The following is a 24,617-nucleotide window of genomic DNA, read 5'->3' on the forward strand; positions in this document are numbered from 1 at the left end:
AGCCCTCACAGTGAATCCTTCCAACACCCTGAGAAGGTGGAGGACTGTTAAGACACTCAGCATGAGGGTGGGGAACTTGAGACCTCCACAGGTTAAATAACTTTCTGAGGGTCACACAGCAGGTTTGTGATGGAGCCAGAAACTTGGTCCCAGCCTCTTCAACCACAAAACCATCTCTGAAAAGGCTTGATAGTGAGACAGGCAGCATGAAAACTCCACTTCAGAGGGAACTCCCATCACCAGCGCTACATTCCAGCGTGCTGGAATTCTGTCCCTAGCAAGAGGAATGTGCTCCCTGTGCAGCCCATGCCATTGCTCTCTGGCAACCTGGCTGAGCCATGTAGCAGCTGCACACGAAGAGTTTTGTGCCTCAGCCACTGACCTTTGAGAGGAAGAAAGGCCTGTATTTCCTTCAACATACATGTAGCAATGGTCCATGTCCCTTACACATCTACATCACCCTCTCCTCAGCTCCCTGGGGCATAAGAAACAATTTCACTTATCTCTGATACAAGGCAAATTATGCCAAGTGCTTACCAATGTGGTAGAGATATGTTCCTAAATGATTGCAACCACAATGCATCACTGCCACAAAATAAAGTTTCGGAGAGGAGCTCCCCTGATCCTCTCACAAAGCTATAAAGGTTCAAGTTGAACAGGATCTTGAGAGGTCATGGAAGCTATCTTACTGCCTTGAAGGCAGGATCAACTGTCTCTACAACATTCTTGGCAGATACTTGTTTAGCCTGTTCCTAAGAAGCTCCAGCATTGGATGTTTCACCAACAACTTGCACAAAAAAATTCAGAAAAAATTCAGTGAATACTTCACCTTACCACTATAAAGCCTTTCTTTCCATCAAACCAAAATGTCCACTGAAGTAATTTAAGTCAATGCCTTTTTACTCTACTCACAATGGCCATATAGAACACATATGGCTTGGTTTGGTCTATACCAGTTGTACTGGGAGCTTCTGAAGTGTGATTCTGAGGAAACCTGAAACAAAGCTGCCTCCCCTCCCTCCTCAGGCAGGGCACCCTGCAAGGTTGATCTGACCCTGTGCCCAACGTGTCAATGAGGTACCAAGTTACCAAGTCCCCCAACTTGGGTAATCTGCAGTGAGTGTCCCAGCCCAGTGGGGGTCAGTGATGCTCTACAGTATTTAAGGCCCCGAATATTTTTTTTTTTTGCAGCATGCTCTGGGTTTTATTTCTTTTTTTTTTTTTTTTTCTTTTTTTCTTTTTTCTTTTTTTTTTTTTTTTTATATGTGTGTTTGTCTTGGAAATTTTTTTTTGTTACATTGTGTCAACTTTTTGGCACATGCTTTACCATGTGCAAAGGGATTGAAATAGAGCCTCAGAAACATCTGGAGACAAAAGAAAAGGGGTGAAAAAAAAAGTGTGAGAGAGGAAACATCCTGCGTTTGCTGATCAATCAAGGAAACGCAAGGAAGAGAGTAAAATGTACTGTATTTCCTTTCTAAATGTTTCCTTTTAATGTTGATGAAAGTTGCCGGATGACAGAAACTATAGTTGTATACCCACTGAGGAGCCCTGGCTCAGGAAACCAGGAGTGAGCAGCCTACATGACTTTGCCCAGTGCTCCCAGCTGGGACACGAGAATGTTGTCCCTGGAAGCAACAGCAATTTCTCCTTCAGCCCCTACCTCCTGCTGGCTCTGCAACAGGGTGACACCTTTGGTCCCATGTTGCTTCCTGGGCACACCTTGCTCCCTGCTTCTTATCCTCATTGCTTCCAGCCTGGGCTTAGCGCTAGGCATGGATAACACAAAGAAAAGTAGTTTTAAGTTGCAAGTATAGAACTAGATGGAAAGAAGTAACATTTTATAGATTTTTTTTATTTAAAAAGATGTTTGTGTATTGGGGTGAGACTTTCAGAGCACTGATTTGGACCAAAAACCCCAGCTGACAAATGCTTAGCCCAATAAGGAATGCAGTAGTTTCAACTGGTTAAAAAGAAAAGAAGAAAAGAAAGAAAAAAAAAAAAGAAAGAAAAAAAAAAGATTTAAAAAAAATAATCTTACTTTCACAAAAGTCCCCTGCCTTCCTGTGCCATTGCTCCTTTCCTTCAGGGGAAACTCATCACATATAGGAAGTTAAAAAACCAAGAGACATAAACCCCCTTATTTTTTCCAAAATAAAAATGGTGCAAAATTGGTTGAGACTGTGAAAGTGGGGCTTTCCCATGCTTTCAAAAGCTGAGAAATCTCTTCTTTTACTTTACTTTCACAGGAATATAAGAGGTTTTAAAAATTACTGTTTCCCTTACAACACATCACTGAAGTAAAACCTTATTTTTTAGTGAGACCTTAACATTACATGGCACACAGGGAACCCCAGCAGCTCTTCACTAAACCCCTAGTGAAGGGATGGGTATTCACCCAGTACTAGTAGGGTAGGCAGGAAAACTCTTGTTAAGCAGCTTATCCCAAAGCTGCCCCATCAGGTTTTATCTCTCAAGGGAAAGACCTTAGCAAGGGAAACTGTTGCTGGAAGAGCTGTGGATTTGACAAATTTTGGCAGTTCTGGTCATCCCAACAGCAACAACCACTGAGTGAAGTTCCTTTGCACTTATGCTTGCAAACCCACTTTATATAATAAACCTTGGACAGTGGAAGTATCAAATATATGACAGAACACAAGGTGAGTGACCGTGTTTGTCTGAATCCCCTGCAGGGAAAGCAAGGAAGGATGGGAGGCAGACATCACTCCTCCTCCCATCCTCATCAGTGGTGTTGGGCAGGGTTCCTGGACTGCTGGGCTTGCTCTGCTGCACCAGATTTCAGGATCTTCTTCTGGAAAGGGACAAAAAAATACCTTGCAATTAGCAGAAAGGCCAGTGCAGAAGGCCAAGCCAGTGGCTATATGGGGGCAGCTCTCCCCAGCCTGTCTGGGTCTCCTCACAGGTGTCTCTCTGAGTGTACTGTCCCAGCCTGCTCATCCACTGCCTCAAGAGATTTGACTTGCTGGTAGAGCAGTGGAGGGTAATTTCAGGGGCTGCTGCACATGACCCCATATGTAAGTGGCGGCTGCAAAACAGAGCATATCCTGAGGCCAGCTGAGCTGGTCTCCTCTTCGGATGCTTGGTATTATGCAACAGTTTGTGCATCTTCTCCCACTCACTGCTCCAGGTGGGGAGATCAGTGACCAGCTGCCCACAGACAGGCTCATGCTCTTTGTCAGTACAAGCATGCCTTAAATGTAGATAAAATTCTCCTTAGCTCTTGCTTTTTTAAGAGCTGAACCGAAGGTGCAGTCAGAAGACCATCTAAGACTCACACTGATACAGACAGCAGCCTTTATGCTTAGCTAAAACAATTAGTTGTCTTTTATCTCATACTCAAAAGACTATAGTTAGGTTTGCCACTTGCAGCATGAAAGCAGTCCCGTGGAGCCCAAGAGACGGGTCAAAGACCTGTGATGTTAGGTGCTGAACAAAGAGAGCAAAAAATGTCCCCTTTCCCAAGGAGCTCCACCCCCAATTGCTTCCATGTTGCACAACTGCACTTCAATACACTCTCCAACCCAGCCAACCCATTTCATAAACCCAGGACAGGCACCATCAGTATGTTCAGCAGACTCAAGCCCAGCCAGAAATTACATCTGCTGCTGGGCATGAATGATTTAATTCACTTTTCCATAGCCTGGCTGTAGTCCAGCTGGTATTCAGCAGCTTGTCCCTGCCTTGCTGCATCCTAGTGATGCAGCAAGGAAAGTGACTTTTACCACAGGCCCTGTTCAGCCAGGAAGGTGAAACTGCCTGAGCAATGGTGAAGCTTTGAGTCAGAGAAGCTTCCTGTGCCAATAGCTCTGGCTGACCAACCTGGCATGGTCCAGCATGCCTGCCTGGGGAAAACATCTGACAAAAACCAAGAAACAGGGAGGGAACCAGGGAGGAAACCTGTGTTGTGTTCCTCTTGACAGAAATGGAAAAAAAAAAAAAAAAAAAAGAGAAAGGCTGAAAGGCTGGATCCCACAAAGGGTAGAGTCCTGAACAAATGTCAGCTCTCATATCCCAGTTTTGAGGCCTGGGGTTTTCAAAGGTGTCTGACTGCATTAGAAGATGTCCCACCAAATTTCAACCAGCACCTCATTTATTTTAAGTCTTTTGAAAACTCTGCCTTATATAATCCAGCACCAGCCCAAAGCTTCCTTGCTGTTTGGAAACATGCTCTGTCTGCGTGTTGACAGCAGCCCTGCCATAAATCACATTCATCAGGCGCTGGAAACCACCTCACCTGTACACCGACCATCCGCCAGCCCTTGCACTGAATTCCATCATTGCAAATTTCTCAGCAGCTGGAATCAACTAACTCTGTTTTTTTCTCATTAAAGCAACCTACTGGACAGAGGTTTCCTTCTTTGCCCCCAAATCTGGGACTTTTCCAACCAGGTGCAAGGTCCAATATTTGTTTATTCTCTTGGACGAGTAACAGAAGCTTTACAACCTGGGATTGGAGAGGCACTCCTATTCTGGAAGGGATGTGAAACATTTGCTTTTACTGAGGATGACCAGATGTGTCATAACCTTAAAATGGGAACCTGGTATTGAGAGAAAAAGTCCTTTAAAAATAATTTTTGATGCTGGCAACACGATACTGATTATACTCATGTAATTATGCAATAATATAATTCTGCTCATCCTTTGGGTCACGGGACCTGATTTTACTGGCTCAGGTAGATGGAAAGCAATACTGAGAATTTTCTAAATTATATTTAAAATGACCTCCTTGTGGCACATGCTGCATATCTGTAGTCCATGATGGGGCAGTATATCAAGTATCCATAGACCACTATTCTCACCTGATAGTCACATTCTCAGAGCTTAATAGAAAAGGAGACAAAAGTTTTCCTTCTTGGCCTTCATTAGAAATGAACTGGTATAAAATATGAGATACATATTTATAAAAATTATTATTTTATTTAAAGAAAGTATGTGGAAAATCCATCTGCACAATTCCATGTGTCACTCTCACACATCCTACAGCTTTTGATTCACAAATAGCAAGCCTTAAAAATAATAAGTTGAAAAACATCTTCACACCATAAAGCTATTTAGGGGCCCTAAGACTGCTCTCTTTGAGGTGGTGGTTTAGACTCTAGGGCCTGTTGATTAACCGTAGGAGACATGGAAAATGTGGGTTCTGATTCATATTTACCAAGATACAGTTTGTCCTGATATTTAACCTGAAGTCCTTCACATGGAGGCTCTGATGTTGATCAGCATTTACAAAGGAATACTCAAAGCATTAGTTAAAGCATTAGCATTTTGGAAACTACAGACTTAAAACTTACAAACTTCTTTTTTCTGCAGAGAGCTCTGTGTGAGGTTGTAAGGGTCACCATGGGATATTCCTAGCTAAGTGAGACATAAAATGAGTAAAACACTTGCCCATGGGAAACAATATGAGTATCTCATTTTATAACGTTATTTCCGCTGCATATTGTTTTGTTCTCCCCTATCCCCAGAGCACAAGCATGAAGCCACTACACACATTGATCCCCTGAGAGCTTAGGCTATATTTAGTCAACCAGACCTCTAGCCAAGCTGATTTCAGTTCAATCATCTTCTAGTCACCACACACCTATTGAGATGTGACCCACCATGTGTCATAATTAAGCTATGATCCAGAATGTTATCTTGTAAAACATTACTTGTTCTTCTGAACAGCTGCAGTTTTCCTAGGCCAGAACAGCTCTGCTCATCAGCCATTTGCTGGATGCACACCATTCTTACTTGCTGCCTAATAGCTGCTATTCATAGTCTCACGACTTCGGTCATCTACAAGAGTTTCAAGGCCACAGCTCAGCTGCCTTCTTTTCCCTCACAAGCAAAAGATGTTTTCCAAAGGGCAGCAGGCAGTGAGACTGTGTGTGAACACCTTGCAACTCTATGAAACAGAAGAAAACTGAGTCTGGCAGACATGAAACACCTTAGTTATACCTCCTCACCCGGAGTCCCACTAGCATCAGAGTGAAGGTATACACTATGATCCCAAGACCAATTGGCTTTCTACAAAGTATTGGTTTTGCTTAAAAAACAGTGCCATCCTTAGATCAGTGGGCATTAGGAACCAAGCCCTTTACTCATGAACATGGCATGACCAGGGCCAGCTCAGGGCACAGACCTGCAACCTCCAAACAGCAGTGTCCCTTGCCCAAAGTTTGGGGGTGGCCTCTTTTCAGATGCTTGCCTCTGACCCTCCTGCTGAGGCTCCTGAAACTTACCTGTTATCTGTGCAGTTTCTCACCTAAACCCCCTAGACCTGAAAGTATGTTTCTCTGTCCTAAATGAATAAACAAAGCAGTTCCCATTCCTCTGTCAGTAAAGAGATGATGCAGAAAGGGACTGAAAGGGACTGAAAGGGTTTAAATGCCAAGCTTTCACCAGGAGCTGGCCATATAACTTACACAGCCCCTCTGCTCTTCTCAGCTGCCCTTCTGAAGGAGGGGTGCCACAGAGCTGGCAGTGCACTAGCTGTGTACATCTTCATTGCACATAGCTCACTTCTGTACCCTCACCTTTTGAATTACACCTGTGAAAAACCAGTGTAAATAATTCTGACAATAAGCAATCTCCTTTTTTCACTCCCCTTCCCTTCTCATTGCCTTGCATGGAAATTAGGTATGCATGGAGGTTATGACTGTAGGTTGTGGCCATCAATAGTGGCTAATGGAATTACACAAGCATGGCACAGTGAAGCCTGTGCTTTGCCATTTTATCTTTAGAAGATGCCAATATTTTCAGACACATACAGATATACAATGGAATATTTTAAAATGTTCCACTCAAACATCCACTCTTACTGCAGCCATATCCTCCCTGCTCTTGTCCTCCCTCCACACCTTCTCTCCTCCTTCTCTCTAAACACACACACTGGATGTGCCAGCACTGCAGATAACCACACCTGACAAGACCATGTAGGCATCAAAAGTCAGATCAGTAGGTACACAGCACTGAGAAGGAGAACCCAAAAGAAGGGAACACCATTAGAATCTAGGGTCCATGTATCATCTTGTGCTATATATGTGCACACACAAATATATATTTATGTGTGTATATACATATATATATATCCATTTTAAGATCCTTACTAATTTCAGCCATAAGACAGAAATGACAAGCAGCTAATCATGGAGATGACAACAAGAATACATAGCTCCATGTTGGCCATGATGTTTGCTAGGACTTTCCTGACTAAAAGAGTTGACTGCACATGACTACAGAGCATAAGTGACCCAGATTAGACCCTTCCAAGTGTCTCCCTCCAAGAAAGCTCAGCCAGACACAATTTCTTAGCCCATATGACCACAAACCACCCATGTGCTAAAAAGAGGTGGAAAGTCAGCACTATCATGCCCCAGACATTCATAAACACAAGACAAAAGACAAGGTGAAAAGACTTCAGGCTTTCTGGAGGTTTTTTGGAAGCCAGCAGGTGAATTTATTTGCCTTTCAGGACAAGCAGATAATAAGGAAAAAGCTGCATTTTAAAAGCTGATGTGTTTTTTGAGTGTATTTTTAAATTAAAACAAAACCAACAAAAACCTCTACAAAAACTCTCCCTACTTCCATCCTGCTTTCAGATAAAATGTTGCACATCATCTGCTTGGTCTGCCCCTGACTGAACAGACTGAATCAGAACATGCACTTCACAGATATTAAGTTATTAACCTCCTAAGATATTGTCTGGAACCAGCATTTGTTGAGAAAATTGTATACTAAAGCTGAACACTGCTGCTAACTGAATATAGACTGCTTCACAATTTAAAAAAAAAATAGTTAATATGGCTGGACAGTAAGTTGAAAGGATCTATGAGAAAAAAACATCATATCCCTAGTCCAGCTGCCTGTTCTTAGCTGTGGACAGCCTTTTATGCTTTGGAAGATGGCTGTATCCACACCTCTAGAAAGGTGCCTGTTATTGCCTTAAATGAGCCACTGCATTCAATATGGAATTTAATCATCTGTTAAAACCCACTGTTAAAACATCTTCCTGTGCTGGCTCAAGCAGGGTCATGGGACAGGCAAGGTGCTTTGCTGCTCTCTCCTTATAAGCTGCCAAAATCTGTCCTGGCACAGTCCAGGCAGGTGACAAGTTAACAGCAAGTTTCAGAAACTGGAACAGGTTTACAGCTGCTGGAAGCACCCTGAATGTCTGCCAGGGGTAGCTTTTCATGATATGCCTGCCAGTCTGGGCTGAAAGTCTCCTGACTTCTGACCGCTGGTTGTGACCTTGAGTTGTAGGCAGAGACATGAAAGCTGTGTTCATGTCCAAGATGACATGATGAACAGCAAGGTGCCTTTGCAGACATAAGAACAGTGCAGCTCACTAAAAGCAGCAAGAAGGTTTGGCAACTTTTGATTCTTTTTTTTCATTCTTTTAATCCTCTCTTATGTCTTTGCACCACCAAGAAACAATGTATTGATTATGCTGACATTGACAGCAGAACTGGAATTTAATTTTTTTTTCACATCACAGATGAGAAAGTGGGTTATGATTCATCTCATTCAATCTGAGTCAAAGCGATTCCTTAAAAAAAATAAAGAAAAGAAAAACCCAAACAGTTTTGATGCAGTTCCATCAGAGGATAACAGGCTGGAGAACCTCAGCAAATGAGACAGACTCGTAATTCTTTTTTAACACATTTCACTCTCGGATAACATTTGGCCTTTCCCCCCAGCTAAGCTTCAAAAGACAACCCCAAAAGTTACTGGCAAGAGTCAAACCACAATATCAAAGAAGGGAACATGAGACAATTGCCACCCAGAGAAGAAAAAAGAAATGCCACGCTGTGTGTTCCACCCACTCCTGTGGAATGGTGGCTGCTAGACTGGAAAGTAACATATTACTATGGTGAATTATCAATTTTCCTAATAGGCTTGAGCTATCTAAATGCTGAAGTGTGATAGCATTAGTGAACACATTACATTAACAGCAGTTAAAATTACCAAGTGTGTTCTTAGAGCATTTTTTTCCCCTTTATTTCTTTCACAGCCATGTTATTAATCTCAGAAAATAGGGCTTGTGATCTAAATGCTGTGAGGAGCCATCAAACCAGTTGTGATTTCTCATCAGACAAGGCTCAGGAGCCCACTTTGTTGGTTTTCACATAGAACAACGAATGTGGCCACAGCTGTGGGTAATGTAGGAGACTTCAAGGCATTCAAGGCTCAATTCCCACTTTGCTACTGGTTCTCTGCACGACTCTGGATGAGTCATCTAAACTCTGCCAGTCAGTCCCTCATTTGTAAATTAAGGACAATAATAATTTCCTGATCCTTGTTGTATTTTCAGTTTGGGAGCTCTGAGGAATACATACTGTTTCATACTTCATGTTTAATTTGCACATAGTGCAGCATGACCAAAGCCTTGCTAGCAGGCCTTAGATGCTACTGCAGTACAAATAAGTTGTAAAATAACACAGAAGCAACTGCAAATTCAGTGCAACCAGCTTCTAAAAATAGGTGAGCTGTTTTCAGTTTTAAAAAAGCAAAACAAGGATTCATTTTTGCCAGGTCATGTGCATTACCAAGTCAAAACGAAGAGAAATTAAACTGTTTTCATGTTACTGGAACAAAGATTTGTCCAGGACTTCACAGCTGTAAGTGTGGTTTCTAATACAAGCTCCAAAACTGACTGCCTGTATCTCTCACCATAACTTATCCAGAAGTTATGACCCAAAAAATAATGTCTTGAGGCTTAACACACTCCAAAGCTATGTCTGAAGTGAAAATTATTTCTATAAAACTGAAGTCCCCCCAAAATATTCTCCCTCATTCATAGACACACATAAATACAAACCCTCTCTTAAATACCTGTGCATGAGAACTTAATGCTTATGAAATCCTGGATGCAAATTCCTGATTCCACTCATCTCCATAAAAAAGATCTAACAGGAGGAGATGGAGAACAAACCTCCTCCATCCCTCGTGTGCTTGGACTAACAGTTGGCTCATGGTCTCCTCGAGGAAATTCCCAACCAGGGGTCCTCTGGGCATGACAATTTATGGTTTTTAGTGAGGTGATGACGTATCCACAGAGAACCCCCCTGAGACCAACCAACTTCTTTCATGTGGTGCAGGAAACAGCCATAAGGTAGGTCACACTTTCATTTCTTAATGACCTCAGTTAGCTACGGACTAATGACCTGCAGCTGAAAACTTGAGTGCTCCTTATCAATTCTTCAGCCATTTCAGTCCATGAAGTTTACTTTGGGCATGTTGGTTTATTGTGAACAAGCTGGATTCTCTTTGAACTGCTTCTCAAATAAGGTAGAAAGATTTACTTTCTTCCCATTTACTCATTAATTCAGGGGGGTTTGGCTAGTAGCCTCATCACTGTCCAGAGTATTTTGAGAAGGAGGGAGGGCTTTGCTATCCATTTGTACATCTCCTAGCATACTAAGGGTCTAACCATAATATAAGAAATATCTACCACCCTCAAATATTAATTTTTTTCCATGGATACGTTCATTTTTAAACACCCTCCCTGAATAGTCCTGTAGAATACTACTATACTTTAGAAAGATGTATCCCTGATATTTCCTTATTACATTTCCCTTCTCTTACAAGACAGCAGGAAATCATCAGCTCTCATTTACTGACTGTTGGGACAAATCTAATTCTACTCACAGCCTGAAACCCACCTTTCTTTCACAGCACACAGGTGATCATGGAAATCCCTCTGCTAAAATGCTAGCTTGGTACTCTGCACTTATTCTCCATTGAAGGACTTCTGCATCACACCGGTTATGTTTAAAAGTAAAAATATGTCTGGGTTGACTCCAGGTATTTCAAGCTAAACCAGGAACTTAAAAACAAGGCAGGCCTGCTGCTTGCTACCTGTTTCAACTGGCATTTTATCACTTATGATAACAAAGAGTAATTAGGGGGCTGATAAAAGATTTAGGTCACATCTGTGAAGCAGTACTGGTCTCTGAAGAGACTGTGCTTCAGAAACACTCATGATGCAAAGTCTCATCTACTCTTGTGTGTATAAAAAGGGGAAAAAGGGAATGTGAGACTGCTGCCTCCTGGCACATGTGGGTACCAGGTGCTCAAGGCTTACAGAAGTGCAATCTTCCCTCATTCCTGACTGTAAGAGACAAGCACTCAGGACTTTATAGGACTAAGGTCCTTGGCACAAAAAGATCTAAGTGCTTAGCTTCACAATTACTGCAGAGCACAATGTGGATTACATGAACAGCAGGCAGAAATAAACCTTTGCACCCATTTACATGGTCTTTCAAAGGCTGAAAAACAACTTAAACCAGATGACAGCCCCTGCACATCAGTTCTCTTGCCTTTCTCATGTCTGGAGATAAATGCATGAAGACATAGTATATTTGGCTCTACAACCACTCACTGGCCTCCTTTTCTTCCTCTCCCACTCTGAACTGTAGGCCAAAGTTCACCCTGTAGGATGCATGTAGGAGATTATTTTTATGAATCTGTTTTCCAAACTCTACCTGTACTTGCTGTGCAAGGATGCCGGCAGTCACAGGACTCTCTGAAAGAAGCTAGAGGAGGGTGGCAAGCAGTGACAGAAGTGAGACTGAAGAAACAGGCTCTGAAAGCCATTTACCAGGGTAATTAAAGCCCCTGGGGAGCAGAGGGAGGGTGAGTCCCCTTGCGGCAGGCCGCAAGAGGGCAGATGGATGTTGATGGTACCGCAGTATGACCTCCCTGGGTGCAGGCTGCTCCCAGCCCTTTTAGCCTGTGTGCAAATGCTGGAATATGCCTTGAACATGAAAAATAATAACTTGAAGCACAATGGAGAAAAGGCTCCCCATTATATGTCCGTTCTTCCTGCTTTTGTGAGTGGTTACATAACAGCAAATGACTGTAGGCTCATCAGTCGCTGAAAATCTAACCTACTATTTTCTGACCCAGATGGTGTTCGGATGAGGACATATATGATTTTGCACCAGAAACCTTGCCTTTAAACAAAAGGCACAATGACACATCACATTACAGGGCAAAATTACAATGTAATTATGCTTTTGTAATAATAAGCTGTATCTTTTAATGATAACCTTTTCAGAAGAGGATGAAGAATGCAGGCAAGCTATGACAACTTTCATTTTCTTTTTCTGGTGGTAATTCAGATGAACCTAAGAGGTAACCTGAGCCTCTTAGAGGCTATGGAAATGCCTGATAAAGACTGAAATGCAATGCAGAACATGTTCAGTTTAGAGACACTAGAATTCTTCAGTGCACGGAGTCAGGTCAAAGGAAACAAAGACACCATGAACTGAAACAAGCTGTACCTGAACAACCTAATGTGCCTCCTCATCTGAAGCTTATGTCAGTCTACCACACTCTCATTTCTTACTTGAACTGCTACCCTCTAGCCTGAGTCCTGCCTCCCAGGAAGTAAAATTAGGGAACACCTTTGACACTGTTGGAACACCAGGTCCCAGTGAACGATTTTTAGCTTCTGAATGAGAGCCTACAGGAGATACAAATCAAGTGAGTGGCAAGGTCAATAGATGCCATACAGATTCAATACTAGTACTAATCACTGTTCTAAAGTTTTAACCTGACACAGTGTCTCAAAGAACTCCTGGAGATGGAGGTTTCTTCGTGGAGGGCACTCATACAACTGCAGCTGTTAATCAGCTTTTGTCTGAAGAACAAAACTGGGTATACTGAGTGCCTTGCAAACAGAGTGAAAGGAAAAAAAAGAGGCATTACAAGAACTCAGAGTGTGAAGCAGAAAAGGAATTCAAGCATCCTGCTTGTTGGTCTTGCTCCTCAGCCTAACCTGAGCCTAACCTCACTGTTTCTTCCATTGTCAAAGTCAAGCCTAGAGCAAACACACTCAAGAAAACTACATATCCTGAGTCATCAGCTCTGAGACAAATATGGGTCCTTTTATTGCACCAACTGAGCATCTACAGCAGGACTGTCTCAGTGTTTCTCTCCTTCCCATGTTCATCTTTACAGCACATTTGAATGACAAAAAGAGACTGCTGCATTATCAAATACAAAAAGCTTGTGGTTCCTTTGATAGATCTGAGTACTTACAGTAAAATACCAGCCAGGGAAACTCCTCTGCTGTAGAAGTGACTAGGCTGGGACAAAGTCCAGAAAGCAATAGGAGATGAGGGGCCCTGATGGAACTTTTCCAGTCTTAATCAGCACTGTCTGCATGGTGACAGAGACTGAAGCTGCCACAAGTCATTTCTTCCTATAGGACTTGAAACAGTGGTTGAGAAGAGTTGTGATCTGTATTTTGTTTTTTCAGTGGAAAATCAAGGGCTTTAATTTCCCATGGTGGCCAACAAACAATTTTGATAGTTTCATCCTAACCTCCTGTAAATATCCATTTCTCTTCCCTCTGCCTTATCACATTTCCACTCTGCAAAGTCTTCTTTCTCAGCAAATCATAAGTGACTATCTACAATAGAACATTTATCAGCAGGGAGGGCTGTGGCAGAAAGAAACCATCCCTACGGCACATTGCACAAAACATTTGGGAATCCTTTATAATAAAAAAGGATTTGATTAAAGACAGCCAACTACCACAGATCAGCAACTGAATCAGCAGTAAAGAAGGAAGAGTAGCTTAGACTTAAGAGACTTCAATTTGCTGATCTGCCATGGACTTCCCAGGAGAAGTCAGTCCATTAGTAACTACATGCAAGTAGGAGGGGACATACACCAAAGATTGGGGTGCTTAGACTTAAGTCTGGTAGTGTAGCATTTCAACAAAACTAAGCTAGGCAGAATACTCAGCACACATGTTTAACTCCTAAAACTTCAGTGTATTTTTAAATTTTTATGCTTAGTGATTACGTATCCACGCTTCAGCACTGCCTTGCCGACAGCAGCTCCAGGATTTCCCAGTGCCTGGATATTGCTGCTGTGCTAAGTCCAGGCAACCAACAGCTACAAACTGTGGTCCAGCTGCTCCTAGACATGTCTCCAGCATGCTGCTCCTGGCTCTCACCATGCCCCTGGGCTTCCCAGGAACACAGCATGGCTCACACCATGCTGCCAGCTCTGTGTGCTTGCATGAATGATCACTGGCTTGAACAGATGCTCCAACTCTGAAACCACCTTTGGTAATTTCCACTCAGAGAAGCTCCAGAGACATGCAGTGAGCACAGACCTGACAAAGTGCTGGCTGTCCAGCTCCTGACTCAGCTTACCTGAGTTCTGCCAGCAGCACCAGCCATCATGTCATCAAATCCAGGGCAAAGAGACAACTCCAGTGGCTCTTACTCCTCTTTTCTCCCCAGGAACCTACTCTCTACCCACACTTAATCCAGAATCAAGATGGCTCAATCTAAAACCAAAGATACAGCAAGTGAAACTGTAGAAGGAAGATGGTTACAGAAAAGATCCCAGAGTGCTGACGGGCCAAATAAAATGACCTTTCTCCAGCCTGACAGTTTAAATGTAATTATTCCAACAAATTATTTTCATGACTTAATATAACGCCTTGCAGCTTTTTAGCAAGGTTAATTAGATTCTTCAATTCAAAACCTATCTGTGCTTAACCAACTTTTAATACGCTGAAATCCAGTTTTCTAAATTCAAACTAATAAAAGTGATTAGCTGACAGCTATCTGGTATGCTACAATTACCATGGCATTTAGACCTCAGGCAGAAGATACTTAATGCAAATCAGAGTCAATGTCTCTGCCCATTTGTCCTTTTTCTGATTATTTGATCAATGTGCTGTAAGAATCTTGTACAATTCACGCTACCATGCTAAACAAATAAAGAACAAAGGCAGAGATATTGGTTAAGACAGTTAACCAAAGTTGAAAGACTCTTTTCTTCCTCCCACACTTAATTTGTTCTTTCCATATGAGCATGAAGTTACTGAAAGGCACTGGCTGACAGCTCAAGTAGATGGGTATTTAGCTGTGACAAAGCCAGAATTAGTACTGAACTCCTGCTCCGCACTGCTATATCAAAAAGCCTCATCCACTGTGACTCCAGAAACCATCTTGTCCTGGGAATAGTACAGACTGGAACAAACCTAGGAGGATGAGGGCAGCCCACCTCTTTGATTTTATCCAGCTGTAAAAAGCAGTTTTGCTCCAGAACTGCTGTTTTTGTTTTTCTTGGTAGGTATATAATCAGGTGCAGCTGTGCCTCCCTAATGGCTGCATGGGACACAGCATGCTTAGAGTGCTGAGGAGGAGTTCAGCCCAACATATAGTTCTTCTGTATATCAAGAATGTCAAGGCTGAACACCTCCTCAGAGATGACCTTCAGTGGATAGACTCAGTGCAACTAGAAGATAGCATTTCTAATCAGGTGCAACTCTCAATTAAACATCACCTGCCTGCAACAGGTCTGAGGTTGTTTGGTTTTCATCTTTCAGCTTGCATTACACATGATTATTCCATCTTAGATCGTGCTACTGCTCTACATAAACACCACTGGCAAAATTTGTGAATGCTCTGGAGCCTCCTTTCCATTTTCTTGTCTCCTGATGAATTAAGAGCTATTGGCATAGCATTGGTCTGACCTCCCATCTGATAGCCAAATTCATGACCTGATGTTGAGAGACTTTATGCTCCAATCCTTTGATCAATGCATCCCTTTTGGATGAAAACACTTTGATGTACAACACCCTGAAACAGAGCAGAGCCATCTCAATGATACAGTATTAGTCTGCAAAACCTGAGTATTTCAGCTTCATAAATAGAAGTGCTAAACAAAACTAAAGCTGCACTTCAGGAAGCAATTTCTGAGCTGTGAGGAAAATTAATCACTAAAAGAGCTTATCAGGGTAGGTGGTTGACTCACCATTGCTTGAAGTCTTTAAGATAAGATTAGATTTTTCTTTTTAAAGTCACGATTCCATCACATATCTGAGAATAGGACATTAAGCATCATAATGGCAAGGTCCTTTCTGACCTTGGAGCCTGTGAATCTTTGAGTTCTTTGTTCACCTGATGACATCCTTGGGCTATGAGGACAACTGGGTGGGCTTTGGTCCACCAACCAGCTCCTGCCACTCACAGCTCTGCATTAAGAAAATAACTGCAATAAAAACTCATGCTTCAGGGATTCAGCCATTTGCCTAAAGGGGTTGGAAAAAAGTTTCTCTGTCTTTCCCACCCACTAATGGTGGTTTAATGGCTAAACACGTTATGTTTGTTTGGTTGTTCTGCTTTTAAAACATCAGAGAACGAACACAAATGCATAAGGGCAGAGATGAAGTCAAACACAGAAGCACAGAAAATGCTCCCTGATTATTCTCTCTTCAGTTAGCAATTCTTGCTCACACCTCAGATCTGTGCTAGTCATCAACTCTGATGACTATTAAAGTTATAAAGAAGACATTTTGGCTGTGAGAATGGAGACCACAGAAGGCAGAAGGTACCGATGAAGAATGGGAATTGGTATCAATACCACCTAGAAGGGCAAAGTTTGTTCGATGAAAACATCTTCACCTTCTCATGCAATAAGATCCTTGTCACTACAAGATCCTTGTTTATTAGTGAAACCTTGGTCCCATCTGAGTAAATCAAAATGAAGTGTCTTTAAGCCAGAAATGATCCAACCAAAACCTATAGCAAATAGACCCAGGGGGCAAGTGTTTAAGAGGAAGTGTTAACAGTAAAGGAAGTGTTTAAGAAATTATGAAATACATGAAGATAATGAACACAATATGAATAGCCTACCCCAGCTTTTAACACTACAAACTACAGCAATTTGTTTCCTAACAGTACTCACCCAAGCCTGCACACAGACAAGATGTATCAAATGTTCTTGAGGCTTTCAACTTTGCTGAATGTGGATGCCATATCATCTGTGTTTTATATAAAGGCAAGATATATATTTTATACCTAAATATGCCTGAGATAATTCCATTGCATACCACTTAAAAAGGAAATTAGCTGCTTATCTTTTTCCAGGCAAGAAAGATGACATGGTTATGAGCTAATCAGTTCCTTGTACTTGTTGGATCCAGTTCTGGGCTAACAGGTCCCCATATAAAAACAACCTGTTTGACTCAAAATGGATTTCCTATTAATCCATGCCAGCATAAAGAAAATGAAAATCCATTCCTTGGGAGCAGAAAACATTTGTACTGATGGTTATTTTGCAGCTACAATGAGAAGGGTTGTGGCAGGCAGATTGGACAGCACACTGCACCTGAATTCAGCCTGGTAGCCTAGAAGCAGGGAACAGATTGTGTGAAAATCAGCTAGACATTTTATAACCGGAAAGAATATAAATATACAGCAAGTTAAGCATGGGATTTATGCTGAAGGTACAGAGGAATTCCTATGGATGATTACACTTTCCCATTACTGAACCTGGTAAAAAGAGAAAGGGGCTGTGGACACTTGTGACATGGCATTACTTACCAAAGTAGTTATCAGAGGGGGGATTCTCCATGTCATACAGCATTTTCTTGGTCAGATGTTCCAGCTCATCCTCAGGCCTGAAGGCAGGAGTGCTTGATGCAGGTCCAGAGCTTGCATATCCACTCTGAAAAAAATAAAATAAAAAAAAAGGACACTGTGATGTGGTATAAAAGCCTTCATCCACGATAAGAGGGTCTATTGGCTGTTCAGTGCGGAAGTTCATTCTTTGTTTTATTTTTGCTGTTTTTAAAACCCAAGGGATTCATGCAAGTAAACATCTCATTTAACGTAATGAAAATGGACTCCTAAAAACATGCAGTGAAGTGCTATATATTCTCCTAGAATGAGAACTATTCTGTGCCTCATAATTAGGTGTCTACTGGGTAGCACATAATAATAAATAACAGAGGAAATTATTCCAAGGATAACTCTATACAAACATTTTCCAACACTGAAAAAGGCTTTGGAAGCATTTCAGTTTGGATTTGGCAAAAGCTTCCATCATTTAACAACACAGTATAAAATATGCTAGAACAATCATCCTTACAGTGGTGCAGTGTATGGACAAAGACTGATAATCCCGAGATGCTAGTTATGTTCTCTTCTTGTTTGTTTTGACACAAATCCTGTTACCATTAGTGAAAACAGGGGCTGATCCACAGAAATTTAGTACTAGGGATACAAAGGTTTTACTATGTGCTTAGGAACTGAGACCTCTGGGCCTTCATATGCTAGCAGCTGGCACACAGTATTTGCAGCTTGTCTCAGTGAGTTTTCTCCCTAGAAAACAGCAGAAGTACAGGCATATTTTGAGAAGCACAGGAATAGTTTCATGCTTAGAAGTTTCTTAGAAGAAGCTCAGTTTGGTGTCCATAATGAGAACCTCGGTCATTTCAGGATTTAAAAATGCTGACACTTGCTTTCCTTGTACGCACTGCATTGTTGAAAGACTTGCATGAGAAAGCTAACTTATTTATGAAATGCAGCTTTTCAGTAAAGCAAGTGGTTCCATTGATTAATTGCTGCCTTCATCAAGGATTGGACCTTAGACATGAAGCTTATTGAGCCTGAATCTTAGTCTACAAGGAAGCATTTTTGCATGCTCCGTACCTCCTTAAATGGGAAAAAAATGTAAAACCACTGGAGGAACAACACATTGGCCATTTCTATCTGGCTTACAGAGACATCTGACATGATGAATCTTTACTGCACCAGTCATGTTCAACAGAGAACAGCAGCTTCAAAGCACTGCAAGAGAATTAACTAAATATTTTCACACTTTTCAGGCAAGAAAGAGATTTCAAATAAGACATCAATCAATGTAGAAAAGGTCTCAGAATGGCGCTTAACAATAATATTTCAATCATCCACTCCCAGAAACCAGACACTTGCATGTGCCTGACCTTGTCACATTTATTTTTTCTAGGGCCCATGCTAAGCTCTACACCATCACCCCACTTGCTTGTTGACCTGCTGCACTCGCTGCCTGCCTGCCACTTGCTCTTTAACAGAGTAGCAGCAGTGCACAAGGGAAATAGATAGCAAGAGCCCCTGGAAGAAAGGTCACCTGGAAAAAAGGGAATAAACCCCAGGCTGGATACATTTCCCCCGAGGGCTGTGTGAGATCTATCTGCCATACTTTCACTTTCCTGACTAAGAATATATATTTGACCTGCCTTTCATTCAGGTTTAGCCAGACGTGTTTTCTTTCTCTTCACAGGGTTTTCTTCTGAGCAATATTCAAGAATTTTGTGCATATGCCTAGAATTTCTAGATGCCTAGCATTTGTTCTGTTGAACATCTGGAGTTCCTAAACATCCATACACAGCTCAGTAAACTCTATTGTAAAAATGTGACCGTGTTGATGTGCTGGGGTTACCACAAGTTTATTTTTCACATGGAGAGACAGGCATCTATAGTGCATGGGACCTGCATTTGCTTTCAAAGTCACGCAAGTGCCATCCCTGTGGGACACATCATTTTGTTGGGGATAGGGCCACTTGTATGACTAGGAGTACCAGGTATTTGGCCCAGTTCACCCTGACGCCCCCAGCCAGTGCTTTGTGGCTATTTTTAGAAGGTTCATTGACCACTGTTTCATTATAAATAATAAATAGCATAATCCTAAAAAAAAAAAAGGAAAAAAAATAGAAGAAAAAAAGAAAAGGTTTATTAATAAGCCAATTCAAGGTGCCAAATGCAAAGCAATTCATCTTGGAACAACCTGTTTTTTACCTTTGCTCTCTTGTTCCTAAGAGCTGATCATGAATCTTGCCTGAACATATATTTTAACACAGCAAGTGCAGCCAAGGATTTATTAGCTTGAGAAATCAAACTGGCAGCTCAGCCTCTTCAAACAGTATTCCATCTATTTTACCTATTTCAGTTTCCATGCAGAAAGGAACAACCACTGCCACCCCACTGACCAGGACTCCCTCCCTAGGCTTTGCACAAAGAACAAAGTACAGCCCAAAGCTGGTGATGGCCCTCATCCCCACATTTCCCCCACTAGCAATCACCAGTGCAACACGAACACACGAAGTACCATGCTTCAGCCTTTCTGCTGGGTTATGTCTACACATAATCTGAAACACTGCTTTTACCAATGGGCCTTACAATATGAATGGACCAGAGCAAATCAGAAGACAGAAAAGGGCTACTGTTTGTTCTCAGAAAAGGGAAGAGATACATGGCTGAAGTGATTTTGCCCACCATCACACACGGGCTCTAATGCAAAGACAAAACCTGCATCTAGGACACTGCAAGTCCCACATCTTCAGCCTCACACACAGCCCACCCAGGGCCAAACACTGCAGACCTCTGCCAGCCACTCTCCAACCCAAAGCCACTGCATCTGCAGAGCACCATCAGGCAGGCTGCAGCAGGACACCCCAGGCACGCAGTGTGTGAAGCCACTCTCTCTCTTCCATGCTGCCTTCCCACACCTCCTTGTGCTGGCTTCAGTAAGGACTTGGGCTGTGCCATTTAAAATGCAAGAGCAACATCTGCAGACTCGCATACACACAACAAATAGCCTGCTGTCATATTCTATCTATATTACACTTTTCCAAACCAGGCAGATTTCTCATTCAGCACTGCCTATCAGCAGAAATAACAAACTACCACAATGTTATTGGGTGCTTTAACTAATTTTGACTAAAATGCTATGCCTTTTTGGCCCATATTTAAGCAGTGCTAGGCACATCTTTTTATTCCTTGCATGGCACACACTGACTCTGTGCCTCCAGGAAAATGCATCTCATGCATATGAACATACTGTAGAGTTTGCTGGGACACGCACGCACACAAACATAGAGAGAAAAGTGTATCCTTAGTCCAATCTAGAATGCTTGTTTCAGCAAAACAGTTTCCTTCCTCCTTCTTTGTTAGGTCAGAGTAAAAATATAACTGGCTTTCCTTACAAAACAGACTTGCGGTGTTGTTTACTTAAACTTCCCGTGTTTTCTCCTGATCTGTACATGGATCAACGCTGTCTAGAAGCCCAATTTGTCTAATCTACCACAGTTATCTTCATGCATTCTCTTCTCTCCATGATGCTTCAATGCACACAAACATATACTCCCTTAGCTAGACATGGCTCAAAGCTGGGGTCTGTGCTGAACGGCAACGTGATCTCCCAAATTCTCTGAGCACCACTCTGTCTGGATAACCACAGCACCATCAAGGATGATAAACTGATCCACGAAAATGGAAAAGAGCCTTGGCCAGCAAAAAGCCGGCAGGACAGATGATGCTTTGGGAGAAGCAGCACCTGAGTCCAGCCTTTACTACTGCCATCAAATACTGAGCAGCCTCGGGGAAGAGTGTGATGATTGCAGCTGCATGTGCAGATACAAATGCATTCATGAATAAACACTGTCCTGCATGTATAGTTAATGTGATGCTTAGGAAGATGTCAGCATTCCCAGGGTTAAACCCTGTGGCAGAAAATATCTTCATGCTACAAACAAAAGGAAGTGAGTTAATAGCTTGTGCCACTGTCAAAGCACTGCAACAACATCTGGCTCATCTTCCTCATCAAAGTTCAGTTCCTAAAAAGCCAGGTCAAAAGAAGCAGTCGTGTGGAATCACTGTGTAATTATTTTGGTACACAAAGTTGATGCTTGTTTCAGTGCTTCTCTGGCACGTGTTTTCTGCTCCAGACCTCATCAGTAATGAGCTGTCTCTGATGTAATGGCTGCCCAGAGAAGGGAGCTCTGCAGCTATTGCAGGGCATTTGCCAACATGAATTTTCCCCATCCACATATAAATTTTTACCCAACTGCGTAAAAGCCACAGCACAGAATCTGTAAAGACATCTGAAGATGATGCTGTGATGAATGCACCATTATTCAGAGTACACTGTACATGGTCATTTTTGTTGTCCATTTGCAAATGATGTAGAAGAAGCTGCTTCTCTCCGAGAGAAAGTATCTTCAATTATGTGTTCCCAATTACAGAAACACAGAAATTATCTTGTTTTCAGAAGGTAGAATTAGCCCAATTTGGAATGGAAAGGCAGCCAGAAACAGTGATATTTTCTCTTTCATTTTTTTCTTCTTGTTCATCTGCATAAAGTTAGCACTTTCCTTTCACCTTACTCACCAAAACTTATCACCAGTAACATAAAGAGTTAAATAGCATCACAACACATTTTTTGTTCAATGGCCTGTCAAAGACCATACTTTTTCATTTAAGTTATTTACTGTCCAAAACAATTGCAAACTTTCAGACCGAAAAATCCAGCATGGTGCCACATCTCTCATGAGCTCCCAAAGAAATATTGAGATTGCCTGCAGCTGTAATTCAGTTTATAATTAAGGCCAACTGATCTCTTACAGAGGAGATGCACTGGAGAAAAATATTTTAATTCTTGATTTATTTTCTCCGTGCAAAGTTGCAGTTGCCAGAGTACATACAGATTCCTGAAAAGATGATTCTGCCTAGATTCCTTGTGACAGGAATGTCCCCGCTCCTGGCTGGAGAATAATTTATCAAGATCCTCTGAAGAAGCTACCCTGCATGAAAAGGTACCCACTGACAACTATTGGCCTCCTGCCCACACCAGCAGCCTCAAATCACAAGTTTTTGGGCAGGCAGGAACAAGATTTCCTCTGGAACATGCTAGGGTTGGACAAGCAACCAGGATCCTCACTGCCTACCTGCCCTGGCTCTGTTTCCTGCAGCAAACCAGAAATCCAGAAGGGGCGGTTCTGGCAGCTGAGCCCTCATTTGTTAAACACTGGCTTGCTTTGAAATAGGACAGTTTTGTAACTACTTCAAAGCTCCAGAGGATATCTTTCTTTATTTTTAAACTTCATTATTGTAACTATATCCTCACTTAGCTATCCCTGCATTTTCCCAGTCCTACTCTAATCCTGCTAAGCTCTTAGTTTCAACAATCTCTTGTGACAGTGTTACAGAGAATTTGAACAATTATAACAGTAAAAAAACCCAATTTTTCTCCATTTTTACTTCACAGCCTGCAATTTTGCTTGCATACGTGTTTTACTTACACTGTGAAAGTGGGATGCAGACAGGTGGGTGGAAGAAGAGTTATCTGACTGAGTTTTAAAAGAAAGACAACAGAACCAGAATGGAAAATCATTAAATAGCTGAGAGGTTCCCAGGACTTCTGGAAATCAGACTGCTCATACAGATGCCTGTTTTGATTCTCTGGAGCTCAGGTTTTAGTTTATAGTTGCGAAAACAAAATCTTGGTCTCTGTGTATTGATACCGAATTCAATAGGATTGTACATGTACCCTAATTATTCTGTTAAATGGGTTTAGCAATATTTCTCTTTTAATTATTCAGTGACTACATAGTGTTTTATTAATCATCAAGAACAATGATAAACGAGCATAACTGTTTTGTCCTTTTTTCCTTCCCTTCCCACCCCTTCCCTTCCCATTAAGCAGCTTTTCTTGCTGTTCTTCACTTTCTTGCTAATGTTTTGATTCCGAGAGGGCTGGTTATTTTTTGCTAAGTGTTATAAAAGTTGAATAATCTGTAAACACTGCTACCTGCTGCTTGCTTCTGCACTAAGCATGACTTAGTGCAAATGACAGCTTCTGCTTCTATTATGGAGAGTCGTTTATATGTTCAGGAGATTAACAGGAGATGACCCAGATTTTTATGGACCAAGATTAGCAATTTCTCATTAGAAAAAGCAAACCAAATGGATCTCCAAGTAATAAATTTTTAAAAATCTTATAGTTTAAATCTACTTTTTCCTGACACATTTCAAATAAGAACACCTAAAAATTACTAAATTTTAATGTGCTTAAATATATATACAGAAACAAGTGCAGCAGTACCTGATCTTGCCTGAGGCTTCTTGCCCCTATCATTACACAAATACACTTTACTGTCAAAGCTCTTCTCATATGAAATATTGAATATTTCATATTCATTGAATATGAATATTTTCTCAGGGAGCTGGCTGGTTTGTTTTGTGTTTTCCTGTTAACTCCACTTACTATGGTAAGAGACATTGTAGGCACTTTTTTTTAGAAGCCAGGAACTCAAAGTACAAGCTGAATTGTACTACTGAGAGGGAGAACGAGGCATCAGCATTATGCCAATGTAAGGAGAAAAAAAAAGATTGCATCATTTTGGTCCTATTTTTTTGGCTCAAAGAACTCAGTCTGCTTTACAAAATTACACCAGCAGGTCCTATGCTTACTCATCAACTTGTTTGAAGATTGAAGGCTTTATTCTGCCCTAAGCTGCTTTCCTTTCCACATCTCTCCAAGCTCAGAGTCAAACATTTCCTTACTCCCATGTATCATCACCAGAAGTGGAGACCCTATAGGCTGCTTACTAATGCCCTTCCTCTTTATGCCATAATACTGTAGGCTTCCAGGGCTGCCTTTAAAGCATTAATAAATTAAGCATTATGTTTACTACTATCAGCAGGTCAAACCTGCACTTCGAAGTAGGAACCATAGGCATCCATGGGAGATAACAGTCTCCAAGCTTTAGACCAAAGCTGCAAAAGGAAAGGCTGTAGATGTCTTGTGATCTTGTGGGGTACATAGTGCCATCTAGGGCTTCTTACCTGGGGGAGGTGATGGGCCTCAAGGTCTGCACAGATCTCCCTTGTGTAAACCCGAGTTAGCACCACAGAAAGATAGAATTGTGAGGCAGTCTGGTAGCAGTGAGTGGCACTCCAAAGTGTGGGCACGGACTTCCTACCAACCAAGCAACATTCCCATCTTACAGGACAAGCACACGGGCACACCTAGTAAAA

The 24,617-nt window shown here is 41.8% G+C and overlaps 1 protein-coding gene across 6 annotated transcripts in view; it reads right to left on the reverse strand.

Moving 5' to 3' along the window:
* LPP (LIM domain containing preferred translocation partner in lipoma) overlaps positions 1–24,617 on the reverse strand; it is a 333,750-nt gene that overhangs the window by 65,537 nt on the left and 243,596 nt on the right. For all 6 annotated transcript variants that reach the window (XM_071752337.1, XM_071752336.1, XM_071752335.1 and 3 more), the window contains one exon: positions 17,364–17,487. In XM_071752337.1, coding sequence (XP_071608438.1) covers positions 17,364–17,487 — 124 coding nt within the window. The remainder of the gene's footprint in view (positions 1–17,363; positions 17,488–24,617) is intronic.

This window comes from Heliangelus exortis, chromosome 9 (genome assembly GCF_036169615.1).
Source record: "Heliangelus exortis chromosome 9, bHelExo1.hap1, whole genome shotgun sequence".
In the NCBI taxonomy this organism is placed as follows: Eukaryota; Metazoa; Chordata; class Aves; order Apodiformes; family Trochilidae; genus Heliangelus; species Heliangelus exortis.